Raw genomic sequence first — 14,659 nt, forward strand, 5'->3', positions numbered from 1 at the left:
CTCTGCCACTATTAAGCAGAAGATTCAGGAAACTGTGAATAAAACCTAAATTGTGTGCCCATGAATCTGAAAACTTTTTAAAAATGCCTTTTCAAATAATTCATTAACTACATCTTCACAATTCTAGCAGAATCATTAATAAATTTCAGAATCTTCAAATGCCAGAATTATAAGACGTAGTAAGGTTAATTTTTTCATAACTCATTTGGTAGCAGGACATTATTTAGTATAACTAATCCATTGTTTTGTTGAAAAATAATTAATGTATTTGATTATGGGCTGCTACCCCAGACCTTGCTGGGCTTGTTACACAGTGATGATACACGCACCATGAGGGTATATGCACCATATTCACTTTTTTGAAATCCAAAAATTTCTATTTATGGAATCACATCTGACCTTCATCAACAGTCTTTATAAAAAAATTTCTGTTTTCCCCATATACAATTGATCTTTCTGCTTAAGCATTCAACTTCACAATGTAAGAATTATTCTAACATTGCATTTCAACAGGGAATGCTTCATGTCACTCTTGACCTTGGCCTGACCTCTATATGAAAGCTTTGTGTTTTGAGGTATGTGATGAATAGCTCTCTGGCTTTCTATTAAATCCAGTGCCACTGGTTGTCAACAGTGACGCTCAAAAGGGGTAGTAAAGTCATTAAGAATCAGCGATGTCCTGCAGGTCTTCTACCACCTTACTAAATCTGGAAATAGCTCTAAGGCAATTTTCACTATCTACACTGCTTTTCCAAAGAATAAGAAAACAATGAAGTATGGAAATATATTTGCCAAAATACACATAGACTTATTTGGCCTTCCTGTGCCAGAAATAAAGCAAACGTTCCTTTGGGGACCCACTGGGTTTACACTGTTGAAAACTGTTCTCAGTTTGAAGGACTGATGTATAATTTATTGACCCAGTTTAAGCTCCTCAAAGACCAGCACTTCTGTCCCTCTGTCAAGACTACACACATAAGAGATACTTAATAAATATTTGTTGGTTTAAATTTGGATTGAACTGAACTGAACTGGGTTTGAAATCAGAGATGAAAGAATAACAATAAAAAAGAAATCAGACTGAGCCCCTTTTCTCACGTGTCTCTGGTCTGGCCCAGTACCTGGCACAGAGTAGGCTCTCAACGAATGTTTGCTGAATGAATGAAAATCAGTGTATGGAAATAATGACCAGTTCCTGACTCTAACGCCTGGTGGTTGGTTATATATAAAATATTCATGCTCATTTAGAAAGATACAACAGTAACACCCAATTTACCTTCTTACCTTTAGAATGTTCAATTTTCCACCTTCTGAGAATGCCTCCTTACTCTAAATTTATCTACCATCTGCAGAGGTTCTCATACATGTTTTATTTTTATGGTACACTCACGACAAGAAGTTGGCAAAGTATTGGTTAACTATAAAACACATGCAAAAAAGGTAATTTTAACCTGATTTCAAAAATTATATGTGAATATGTGGGTGATACATAGATATATATGAAATCTCCCGCTACTCCTCTCAACTTATCTAAATCAAGTTAAAGATTACCATATGTATACACATACAGAGACTATTTATTTACATTTATATTCTAACGTTCTGAAAGAAGCCAAACAGTCTTCAGGCTTACAGGCTCATCTGTGAGCTTAACTTAGACAAGAGGCTTTTTCTCCATTTCACTTATCCTAAGCCTTTTTAATGGACATGTGATATGCTAGTCTGTGTCCAAGCTCACCTACAATTTCTTTTCTCAAAAGACAAGGCACATCTGCCACCTGCTCTATTCCGTGTCCCAGCAACAACTGTCGAGCAGCATAAAGATTGATTATCAGTCAAAAACCATTGCACAACACCAGATTTTGGTGGGTTAAGCTTGCTGATCCAGCAAGAGATGGTGTGAAATTTTCAGGAGTGTGTGCCAACATTTTGGCGCTAAAAGAACAGCAGTGCATGTCACAGTGAAATACAGCCAAAGATATGCAGACAAAGCAGAGAAGTTTTTGTTCCGGGCTTGGCTTCAAAAAGGATAAAAGAGAAAACAAAAAGTAGGAGGAAATTAGTTTGTACATTTAAAAACCATCCACCAAGCTTAGTCATGTGTGTAACACTGTTATTTTGGGCATACATGTCCAGGAGATTTTCTAGGGAGCTTTTAGCTATAAATAATTTTTATATAGCTCCTCTACAATACCATTATCATATGAAAGGCAAGTATTTCTTATTAATAAAAATAATCAAGGATCTTAAGGAACAACTTATTACATATATATCTGAATATAAAAAGTCACAGAAATATTTACCCACAAAGGCTCATGCTTTTATACAAACTGATAATTCAATGAATACACAACAGATCATGCAAGGAATATAAAATATTTTAAAGCAAGATTTGAAACCTCTTTGGGTCTACACCATTGTATAGGTAATTTTTTACTGAGTATGGTAGCAACAAGTTTCTTAACAAGGACAAAATTACCTAAACTTTGTATGGAATTCAAGAAAACATTTCTTTCCTGATGATCAAGTATTATCAAAGAGAGAGAAATCCTAGTACCATTTTATATAATAACGTTGACAGAGGAAGAGTTTTCATCACCTCATCTGTAACGAACTCCAGAATTACTTTTCCTGTACGTATGAACTACTACCTAGACTCGCCTTTGGTTCACCAGCTTCATAGCAGCTGCAGAAGAAAATACTCCCAATAAGGTACAAAAGCCCCGGGGAGCCCAGCAGCTAGGCACACTGAGCCTGGATGGCAGAGTTCTTCTGTCACTTAGATGTGGTCACCACATACAGCACTTGCTAACAGACTTCGGGTGTCACATGCTTGGCATAATATTCTTAGATAATGGTACGTTCATTTTCTCTTAAAATGTATTCTTTCCCACTAAAGAAAGAAAATGTTTGTTTTTTTATTTTAAAAAATCTCCACATTTCTGAAATGTTGGAAGCAATAGACTTTTAAAAAAAGACTACCTGCAAAAATATCTAACATATATATATTTATATTTTGTATACATAATTAGTATTCTGTATATATGAAAATATATACATACATTTCAAGTTAAAAAAATATGTTCATTACTGGCCACATTTTCATAATTATGTCAATGCCATCTGAAAAAACCCTAAAGTGTAAATGAATAAATGATACTTGAAACTTTGAACTATTTTCTGAGAGAACAAGCCTAATAAGTTATGTCTGTTGAGTGTCACAGAAACTAAACAGTAAATTCAATAATCTCTGATTTAATTTATTATATTTTCACCATTTAACCTCCTGCAGGCTCCCTAATGTCTATTCAGATCTATATTAAATTAAGCACCAATGCTAATGAAGGGCAATAAACGTAGCTGTCAGTGGATTTTTCTTTCATTAAGCACATTATCCTCTTACTGAGCTGTAAATGTGTAAACATTAGTTTTGTTAAACCATGCAAAAAAGACAGGATGAAAATTATTTTTCAGTTGCACCCCTTAAGCAATTTACTGTGTGTGGGGGGAGGGTATTTTTTTTCTTTTTTACCTTTAATTTTTTTGAATGGATCTAAAAACGGCTCTCCCGTTGAAACATACACGTCGGCTTCATGGGGAATGTCTTCAGGTCTGAGGGCTTCAGAGCCGTCTGCCAAGAACACTCGTCTTGCGGCCATGTTCAGATGCAGCTTCTCCGTGCACATCTCCAGCAACTGGAAAAACCAAGAGGGAAGAGAAGGGATTTACAACAAAGAAAGTAACACATTTCCACGAAACAAAAGGTGCTAACGATCAAAATAGAAAACGACTGTCACTTGCCAACCTAAGCAACTCAAGTAACTCCACCAATAGAGTTATTTTCTAGCAGCTGAAAACAGGTAAATAAAAGGTAAATCACCACACTGAGAAAATCTAATGATTGTCTGATTTTAGTCCTTAAATGTTCTGTCAATTTAATAACTCTACAAGATAAAAGCCATTGTATCTGTTTGATCAAATATACGACTTATATATTGATAGGAAAGGAATGAAATGCCTGTGAGATTTATGTATATATAAGCAATTTACAGATTCAGACTACTAAAAAGAACATGTTAACACAATAAATGTCATCTTTCTCATTTTTTATATTATAAAGAGAATAAGCACTGAAAACTTGAACACCAGTTACCAAGGTGATGGTTGGTGCAGTAACTTTGGCACAGACTGCTCTAGATCCATTTCTGTAAGCTGTTACTCTAATCACTCTGGGTGGAGGTTTGTGTCTTTGACATAATCTATGGCAATTCTGGGCTGGCTGAAATTTTAAAGAAGAGAACTCTGCAACTCTGAAGAAAAACACACAGAAAAATTGGTTCATGTTAGTTAGCAAAAACATTTAAATAAATATTGTCCTGGATATATTTTACAGATATAAGCCCTAACGATTGTTCCTAAGTATTCCTCAAAAACCGCTTTTTATAGGATAAGATTGTCCATATCTACTTAAATATTTTTAAAAAATTAATACGGGATAAGTTTGCCAAAACTGTTCATGTAAAACACATATCTCAGAATAAATCATTTTCATCATTTCACTTATAAAACATCACAACACAATTTTTTAAATTATATATACATATATATATAAATGCTATGTTCTGATAGAAAGCAAAAAATAGCAATATGGTCTTAACACCATGAAAGAGTAAATGGCTAAGATTTTCCCTGAAATTTTCATGTTTATCAAAGTTCTTTGATTTTTAAAAAAGATTTGAAATTCAACTAGATTATAACTCAATTTTTTATTCTAAAGTTAATGATAATTCCTTTCATTTAAAATTGTTTGGGGGCAGCACGAGAAGACTTCTCAGATTTGTCTTCAGTCAAAACCAGTTTCGTGCCTTATGATTTTCTCTGCAAAGGTACATGGTAAATGACTAATGTGACAATTTCTTACCTGGGAGCTCTGACCGACCCTCCTCATCTCAAGGCCACAGGAGCAAAGCAAACACGTTAAAGTAAAAATTTTAGGTGAACTAAAATCACAATATATCCACCTAGTCAAACATATGAAAATAATGGGATATCAGTTTCTTTTGTTTTTACCAACATTTTCTTCTATGCACAAACTCTCAGGTCAACGGTTTAGATAACAATCTTGATATGAAAACATATACATAAAATGGTTTTATAATAAGTTCATTTCAATTTGATTTTGTTTAGAAATATTGGTTAAATATCAAAAGTACATATTTCTGTTTTTAAACACATATCCAGTACGCAAAGGTATTTCAGGGTCTAGCCGTCTCTGCTTCAAACATGTTTCTCAGAGTTTCAGATTATCCCAGTTGAAGTGTAGCTCATGTTTTCCATGTAATTAACAACATTCTACTCAGGTGCTTTCAAAGAAAACAAATAAACAAACCAAAAACAGAAATAAAACCCCAGAGATGTGTTACAGTTGAATTGAATCTTTGTAAATTCTGCTCAAAGGAATGGGCTTCAACCGCTGGTTGGAAAGAACAGAGAGGAGCTCTGATTACCTCAGTTGACCCGCCGGAGCACTGGCAGGTCTGTTTCTCTTGGATGCTGACATGAAACAAGAATTGTCTCTACTGTTTGATTTGCAGCTATGTGGGTCCGTCACTTCATCATGGCTGTGCCCTGACGCTGTTTGATGTGTGGAGCAATCTTGGCAGCCTGACCCTTCTGATACTGCCGCTGGATGCACACATCTGTTGGGGCCAAACTGAGGCTGCAAAAAATCTTCAGTACTTTTCATAACTGCTTTTGCCTGGGATGACATACACCCCCTGAAAGAAGCGATGCATGAAAGAATACAGTGAACTGTTTTGCAATCACTTATCAATAACTGCCACATAATAATGAGTTGTGTGCTATGTGCTAGACAAAATACTACACACTCAGCCATTATTTTATTTAATCCTTACAACATCCCTGGGAAGTGGGTACTAGGTTTATCCCCATTTTACAGATTTAAGAAATTGTGGCTCAGAGAGGCTAATTAGCTTGCCCAAGCTCACATAATCGGTAAATTGACAGGGTGGGAAATGTAACCCAAGCCTGTCCTAAAATAAAACCCACGCTAACAACCATGAAGCTTAATTGCTTTACTTACTGAAAGAAGAAAGCTTGTGTAATGCTTGAAACAATGTAAGTAAAATTTTTAAGTTTTTAGATTCATTTATCAAACACTAGCATTCTGCTAAGTATTAGGAAACAGAAAAGTTAAAGAGATTAAAGTATTAACTTTAAATGCAAAAAGAATTCCTTGGAGCGGAGCTCAGTGTGGGCTGGAATAAAGCTGGTGAAGGCTTCACAGCAGACCGGGGGCGAGGGTGAGTAACCACGCAGTTTGCTCAGGACTGTCCTGGCTTTGGCGCTGAGCTACACATTCCGAGAACCCCCTCAGTCTCAGGCAAACTGGGACAGTTGGTCACCCTACCTGGAACTCAAGCTACAGGAGTAGTATTGCGATTGTCAACAAAAATATCTGGAACACAAGGATTTAGTTAGGAATGCTTTATATCACAAACCAGGGAGATGCAGCGCAGCCTTTGGAACAAATCAAAAGTATGCTCCGGGGAGGGCAGACCTCACAGAGGCAAAACCCTGTAGACCACAGGCGTTGTTTGGAGAGCCCTCAGATTCTTTGGTTCCCTTGTAGACACCGGTGGTCTAAAATCAGCTCTATCAGCCTTCTGGCCGTCCCTCAGGAAGGAACACTCAGTTTCAGGTACAAGCTGCATGTTTTCTGAGAACAGAGTACTGACTGCACCTCGGACCTGGCACAGCTGCTGGACTCCAGGTCCCAGTTAGCCACAAAGTGTCCATTTTGGCGTTCTCTTTTAGGGGTCGTCTGTCTTTTGTTTTAATTCCATAAGATGAACTATGATGTTTGAACAGGGGACGGACGATCTGTAAAGACCATGTTAGGAAGACAGACTGCGTACAGAGTTTGCTGGTATAATAAAACGAAAGGCTCATCATATTTGAGAATATCGAGCTGTGTGACGATCAGGCTTAGAGGACAGTCAGCTTCCAAATCGGCCTCTTTCCAGTTTCCCAGTCCTCAATAGCTCTTATCCATCCATGATATAACCTCCTCACCCACCCAACTGAAAAATAAAGTAGGCTTAGTGAGGAAAGCTCAGCACAGACAGGCCCTCCTCCAAATTTTTCTCATCCACAAATGTCATTGTAGCCGCAATTATTTCTTCTGGCCTGCCCTCTACATGTTCACAAATGTGCAAAATGGTTGATTACTTCCTCTGAAAGAATGAAAGGTAGTCACAGGGAGAATGGATGTGTAACCGAGAGTTGACACGGTCACTGGTGCTAAAACACTGAGATCCAAGCAGGCGTATTTTGTTTTTGTTGTTGTTGTCATCACATGTTTCTACCCAAGTCTGCCCTGGCCTGCGCACAGCACCCAGGAGAGGAGTGGCCTCCCCTACCCTCTGAGGATCCACCCAGCTTCAAAACTGTGGCAAACAGCATCTATCATTGGGCTTTAGCTCCGGCAGAGGTAGGAACTCCCTTCAGACCACCTGAACTTCTCAGATTATTTTTTTAATTGAGGTCATATTGGCTTATAACAGTGTATAAATTTCAGGTGTACATTATTATATTTCAGTTTCTGTATAGACTGCATCGTGGTTACTACCAATAATCTAGTTTGTATCCATCACCACACACACGTGCCCCTTTATCCCTTTCACCTACCCTCCACCCGCTTCCCCTCGGTAACCACTGATCTCTTCTCCTTATCTATATGTTTGTTTATCTTCCACATATGAGTGAAATCATATGGTATTTGTCTCTCTGACTTATTTCACTTAGCATTATACCCTCAAGGTACATCCATGTTATCACAAAAGTTACAATTTTATCTTTTTTATGGCTGAGTCATATTCCACACCACATCTTCTTTATCCATTCATCCATCGATGGGCACTTAGGTTGCTTCGACATCTTGGCTACTGTGAATAATGCTGCAATGAACATAGGGGTGCACAAATCTCTTTGAATTGTTGATTTCATGTTCTTTGAATAAGTACCTAGTAGTGGGATAGCTGGATTATATGGTATTTCTATTTTTAATTTTTTGAGAACTCTCCATACTGTTTTCCACACTGGCTGTACCAGTTTGCATTCCCACCAGCAGTGTATGAGGGTTCCTTTTCTCCATATCCTCTCCAACACTTATTATCTCTTCTCTTGTTAATTATAGCCATCCTCATGGGTGTGAGGTGATATTTCATTGTAGTTTTGATTTGAATTTCCCTAATAATTAGTGATGTTGAACATCTTCTCATGTGCCTGTTGGGCATCTGTATATCTTTTTTGGAAAAATGTCTGTTCATATCCTCTGCCTGTTTTTTTTGATCAGGTTGTTTTTTTGTTGTTGTTGTTGTTGAGTTGTATGAGTTCTTTATATATTTTGGAAATTAGCCCCTAGTCAGATATATGATTTGCAAATATTTTCTCCCAGTTCGTGGGTTGTCTTTTTAATTTGTTGATGATTTCCTTTGCCGTGTAGAATCTTTTTAGTCTGATGTAGTTCCACTTATTTTTCTTTTGTTTCCGTTGCCTGAGTAGACATGGTATTTGAAAAGATTCTGCTAAGACCAATGTCAAAGAGTGTACTGCCTATATATTCTTCTAAGAGTTTTATGGTTTCAGGCCTTACATTCAAGTCTTTATTTTGAGTTAATTTTTGTGTATGGTGTAAAATAATAGTGTACTTTCATTCTTTTGCATGTGGCTGTCCAGTTTGCCCACCATTTATTATACTACAAAACTCCAGTAATCAAAACAGCATGGCACTGGCAGAAAAACAGACATGCAGATCGATGGAACAGAATTGAGAGCCCAGAAATAAAACCACACATCTACGGACAGCTCATATTTTACAGAGGAGCCAAGAACACACAATGGAGAAAGGAAAGTCTCTTCAATAAATGGTCTTCAACAAGCTGCTCAGATTTTGACAGCAGTGGTGAGTGGTGGCATGTGGCAGGGGTCACGTCACAGCAGCAGCGTTTTCATAGCAACAGCAAAGGAGCCCAAATGGTCACCAGGCTCTTCAAGCTGGGGAAGAGCAGCACATGGCCAGGAGGGAAGACCTGCAGGTCACATAGACACTCTCCAGGGCCCACACAGTTTCATGGAAAGCGAATTCTCATGTAAAAAAAGAAAAGGAATTCTCTACTTAAGTGCAGAATGGAGTGTCTTTTTAATGAATGCACTTTGTTTACTGTCAAATATTTCTACAAATATACTAATGATTTTATGTAATAATTCATTATCCCACCACCACGAAGCAAAAGGTTATTATTTTTCTATATTCCAAAGTTTTGGCCATATCATACCTTTAATTCAATACTTTGCCTTTTTTACTTAACACTGTTTTACAACCATTTTTCAGGTTGTTGTAGTCTTTACAGATTTTACTGGAATGTAATATTTTATCAAGTATATTTTGCCTTCCTCCACCTAGTCATATAGGGGTTATCTATTGTTTTTGTCTGCTGGCATACCTTCCTCTTGTCTTCTGGTAACAGCACTAACATTCTTTTGGGGAACTCTCCATCCCCACCTCTCCCAACTCCATATGATTATGGTAGAGTTAGGACAACAAATTATACAAAATTTACCTGGTAAATGGTAAAAAGAATTAAATTAAACTATATGGTTCTACCATATATTTATTTATTACCTGCTTTTCTGTAGTCACTTATGTCTATAAGGGGAGAATGGGTAGTTTTCATGTTAAAAAGTCACTATTGGCCCACCATTAGTAGTCTTCAGCTTTGATTTATTTTATCAACACTGATGACAGGTTTACACTAGTTCTTACACACTATTGCATTCTTCTCTCTTATAACAATTGATGTGTTTGCTAGTTGTTGGGTGTATGAGAGGATGATCACAGAGCTTGCAAAACTACCTTGTCCCACATGGGAATTAAACCTACACACTTGGCTTGTTAAATTAATGCTGGGAATGTGGGTGTTACGATCATTCAGCTTTCGAGGAACAGACAGGCATTTGGGTTTCAGGTGATGAAGCTTATTACCCGGAAAGTTGTGAAAGGAAATAAAACCACTCCAGCAGGGCAGAAAGAGATTTAGAAGTCCATTCACTGCCCTCCAGGATATACTACTGACTTAACAACGACTCTAGTAGACTGCCACGTTTTTTGACTCGGCAACCTCATCTCTCCTGTGTCTACCTGCTTCTTCTTCCTACATCATTATTGCCCAACCCACCTCTGTCCTCCCTTTCTCTCCCTCATGGTTTCTGCTAACTTCCCTGTGTGTCTACCCATTTCTATACCACACTACCTTCTGTAGACTCTGTCTGTACAACATACACTCAATTCCCCCCAAAGTTTAATTCCATCACTACCCAGTATAGGGCACCCCTGTTGGGTAGAACTCGAAAGCTAGGCAAGCTCATAAGCCTCTGGCAAGCCAATGAATAGGGAAGTACTCACCAGTTGTCCAAAAAACTATGGGTAGGACAGCAGGATAATAAGGTATAGAGCAGTTAGAGTAAGACAGGCTCTCAAATGCCTCCCTGAAGAGGAAAACACAACTGGCAGGTGGCTTGTATGACCTAGCTAGCAGACTGTGACAAGCAGAGACACTTATATTGACTCATTGAAAAGTACTCACTAAAATACAGTGCATAATTGAAATACTACCAAATGCATTTAAATTTAACAACTACTCAAAGGCTGTTCTGATTCTTCTGATTATTTTAATATTAGTCATTCACTTCTAATCACGGAGAAACACAAGAATGTCATATTGAGACTGTAAGCCCAATCTCTGGACCATCTGGCCCAATGGTGTGTTTCAACGTTGGCCCAAAGGGATGCGGTTTGCATGGTAGGGTTGTCCTCCTTGATGCCAACCATCAGGGTGAGCAAATAACTGCCAGTGCGATAATCCCATCATAATAATACAGGACTTTATTCCCCCCTCAAAATCTTCCCCATTTATTTTCAGAAAGTCCCCAAAGTGGTGAATTATGAATTCCTAAAAGTGCCTCTGAAGTCCCTATAAAAATCTGTTGGTGAGAGTCACAGCTATTTTGTGTCACCACCTCACTGCTTCCACTGCCAATCACAAGAACAAAGAGGTCCATATGAAGGTGCTGCCTCGTAGTGTTCCCAGATTCCAGCACTTAGGCCGCCAGAACAGTGCAGAGGTGGGGAGAGCCCTATTCTGTACTAAGTCATCTGGACCCTGAAGCAGCTCAGGTTGTAGGCAGAGTTCCAAGGAGTCTTCCTTGACCAGCTCCACCGCTTTTAGCCCTTACCTGCTCAATTACAGGAATTCTAACCCAGTCCACAGGCCAGACAAGGAATAAATGATATATCATAACCTCCATATTGATAATAGTAACGATATTAATAGCTAATGCCTACATAGCACTTATTGTGACAGTCACTGTTCTAAGCCCTTTACTTATATTTGCATTTAATCTTCCCAATAGCCCTCTATTATTTTCCCACTTTTACCCATGAGTAAACTTAGGGCTTAAGTAACTTTCCAAAGGTCACAGAGCAGGCTGGTGTCAGAGACAGGATTCAAATCCAGGTAGTCTGGCTCCACAATTTCTGTACTTAACCATCATCCTATAATATTATTCCTATTAACCCTCAAACTTCCTTACTTTCCTTTAGTTAGAAAATTGAAGTTCCTATTCAAGAGTTCAGGAAAACAGCTACAACAAGGGAAACTGAAATCTAGAACAGGAGGGCAATGGGGGGCAGGCAAAGAAGTAGTTGTATTAGCGGCAGTCAACCAGTAGTCCTCTTTAGCTAACGTAGCTCTAATTCCAGACTGTATTTGTCACCATAAATGTAGTCTCCTTATTTTTCTTTCTTTCTCTTGTTTCTCTCAACTTTTTTTCTTTGAAAGATACTTTATTCCACTTCTGCAAAATCTCTTAGAAATCCCACGACATTCAGATTTATTAAATGAACTTCCCTCCTCTCCAGATTTATATGTATCTTTGCATAGCTCTCTTCCTCCTAAAGACATTTTTTGCCTTCTGAGAATTTAGCTTGTTTATATTTAACACATATTCCCAGAGTTATCTCCTTCACCAAGACAGTCTTTGTCTTTTAATGGAGAATTTAGCCTTTAATCTTACAACCTGTTTTCTGTCCTTCCTATCTTTTCTAGGTTCCCTTTCATTCTTTTCTTGTTTTCTCTTGAATTAAACAACAATTTTTATTATTTCATTTTCCCTTCTATTAGGTTGTATGCCATATATTGTTTAACCTTATTTTTAGGGAAACACTAGATATTATAATATGAATCTTTTTCTTATTAGACTTTAATATAAATACTAATTTCTTATTTTCCAGACAATGCAAGAAACTTAGAATACATCAAATCCACTCATTCTGCTTCCTTCGGCTGGTAACCAGTACTTTTTTATTCCATTTTTCAAGGATGAGGGCACTTATCTTTCAGGGCTCCTGGTTTTATGCAGGGAACGTAGCTCTAAAACTCTGCCTTGAATGAGCGTGCAGCTTTGCATCCTGTGCTTCTTATGAATTACTAATTATATAAATCTTACACCATATTTTCTTTTAAATCTAGATTTTGTTATAGTTGTCTTTTACAAAATTCAATGTGTTGTATGGTAGTTTTGTTGGACTTGTCCTTCCCGACTGATACTGAGTTTAGTTTAGTGCTATGGTCACTTCTATTTACTTGCTCATCTGTAGTCTCCATGAAGGGTGTAGGAATTCCACGTGGATTCCTGAACCAACTGTTTTAGGAGTGAGGCTTTCTACCACATTCTGGGTTGTTTTTTTTTTAGGAAGATTAGCCTTGAGCCAACATTTGCCACCAATCCTCTTGTTTTTGCTGAGGAAGACTGGCTCTGAGCTAACATCTGTGCCCATCTTCCCCTACTTTACATGTGGGACGCCTGCCACAGCGTGGCTTGACCAGAGGTGCATAGGTCCATACCTGGGATCCAAACCTGCGAACCCCGGGTCACCAATGTGGAGCATGCCAACTTAACCACTGAGCCACCGGCCTGGCCCTGGGCTAATTTTACAACAGATTTTCTTTTTAACATTTCTACGTCGGTCTTATTATTTTCTCCTGGAAGTCTATGATATGTCTCTACTGTAAATCTTTCATTCTATCTGTAAATAAGTCATATATATACAGACTTCAAATAGTCCTTCTTCAGTAAGATTTCTATGCTACCCTCATATATAGGAATGTACTTCTTTCTGTGCACAGACATCTGCCATGGTAGATTTCATAGCTGAAATCACTCTATCTCAGTGATTATTTCCCACCATCTAAAATGCTAGACCTCAATTTCTGTTAAATATTCTAATTCATCATTGTATTATTTACTCTTTTGCCACTGGTATAAAAGCATTTTTTCAGCCTGAAAACTAAAATCCACTGTATTAGGTTGATACAAGACCATCAATCACATTACATTAGAAATACACCTTCTTAAAAAATATCTGTCTATCACGTTTTTATTTACCCATATTAGTTTTCTATTACTGTAGACAAATTACCACAAATTTAGTGGCTTAAAACAACACCTACTCATTATTGCAGTTTCCATGGGTTAGAAGTCTGGGCAAAGCTCAGCTGGGGCTGCAGTCTCATCTGATGCTCTGGATCTTCTTCCAAGCTCATACAGGTTTTGCCAGAATTTAGTTCCTTATCGAGGCAGAACTCACAATGACTATCATCTTCTTTGAGGCCAGCAGGAAATCACCTCTCTGACTTTCTGTCTCTGACCTCTAAACTCTCACTTAAGAATTGATCTGATTAGGTCATATCCACCCAGGGTAATCTCTCATTTGATTAACTCAAAAACAGCTGATTATGTGCCTTAACTACACCTGCAAAAATTTCCTTTGCCATATAACACAACCTCATCATCTGCATTATTCACACTGTTCTATTCACAATCCCCCCACACTCCAGAGGAGGGAATTGCACCAGGCATATAGACCAGGCAGTGGGAATCTTGGGGCCACATTAAATTCCTGCCTACAACACTAGCTATAGAATGACCTAGTTTTGATTATCCATTTTTTACAACAAATTTAAATCCAGATATTTTATTTTATGGAAAATTCAAATTAACTACTTAAGATTAAATTTTGCCATCAATCAACACTTAGGATATTTAAAAGAAAGTGCCACAGATTCTGATGGCAAAACCAAAGAGGAACTAAAAAAAATGCCCTCAGAAGTGGCATTATTATTAGACTAAATTACTTCCTAAAGTAGATATTTTAAGGGTGGGGAGGGAGAAGGCGTTCACTTGGATGTAAATGTTCTGGTACATTTCTTTCAAAAAATATCAACTACATTACTGCTGAGTTAGTTTATTGTCAGCTATTGAAAAAAAAGATTATTTCTTTTAGCAATTTGAATCATTCATTCATTCATTCATTCATTAAAAAATGTCAAAGAACAAATGTGGTATGTGTGTCTATATATAAATAAACTATGCAAAAGATTTAAGGATTTTATGTGTGCTTAGAGGAAGATGAAGTATAACATGTCAAAAATTAACCTTAAAGTAGTATGGATAAAAACTACCTGTTTATTAAAAACTATAAAACTTAAAGTAAATGAATCTCTAAACAATTTCTCCA

At 37.5% G+C, this 14,659-nt stretch overlaps 1 protein-coding gene across 6 annotated transcripts in view; it reads right to left on the reverse strand.

Moving 5' to 3' along the window:
- The window catches only part of DCDC1 (doublecortin domain containing 1), a 443,558-nt gene that overhangs the window by 398,579 nt on the left and 30,320 nt on the right, over positions 1-14,659 (reverse strand). For 3 of the 6 annotated variants that reach the window (XM_070626537.1, XM_070626535.1, XM_070626536.1), the window contains exons 4-6: positions 5,508-5,777; positions 4,154-4,310; positions 3,533-3,695 (exon numbers count right to left, since the gene is read on the reverse strand). In XM_070626537.1, coding sequence (XP_070482638.1) covers positions 3,533-3,695; positions 4,154-4,310; positions 5,508-5,770 — 583 coding nt within the window. In that variant the 5' untranslated portion in view covers positions 5,771-5,777. Of the gene's footprint in view, positions 1-3,532; positions 3,696-4,153; positions 4,311-4,921; positions 5,022-5,507; positions 5,778-14,659 lie in introns of all 6 variants that reach the window. The other 3 variants (XM_070626538.1, XM_070626539.1, XM_070626540.1) reach the window with 3 other exon arrangements.

The sequence above is a fragment of the Equus przewalskii genome, chromosome 6, assembly GCF_037783145.1.
Source record: "Equus przewalskii isolate Varuska chromosome 6, EquPr2, whole genome shotgun sequence".
Classification (NCBI taxonomy): Eukaryota; Metazoa; Chordata; class Mammalia; order Perissodactyla; family Equidae; genus Equus; species Equus przewalskii.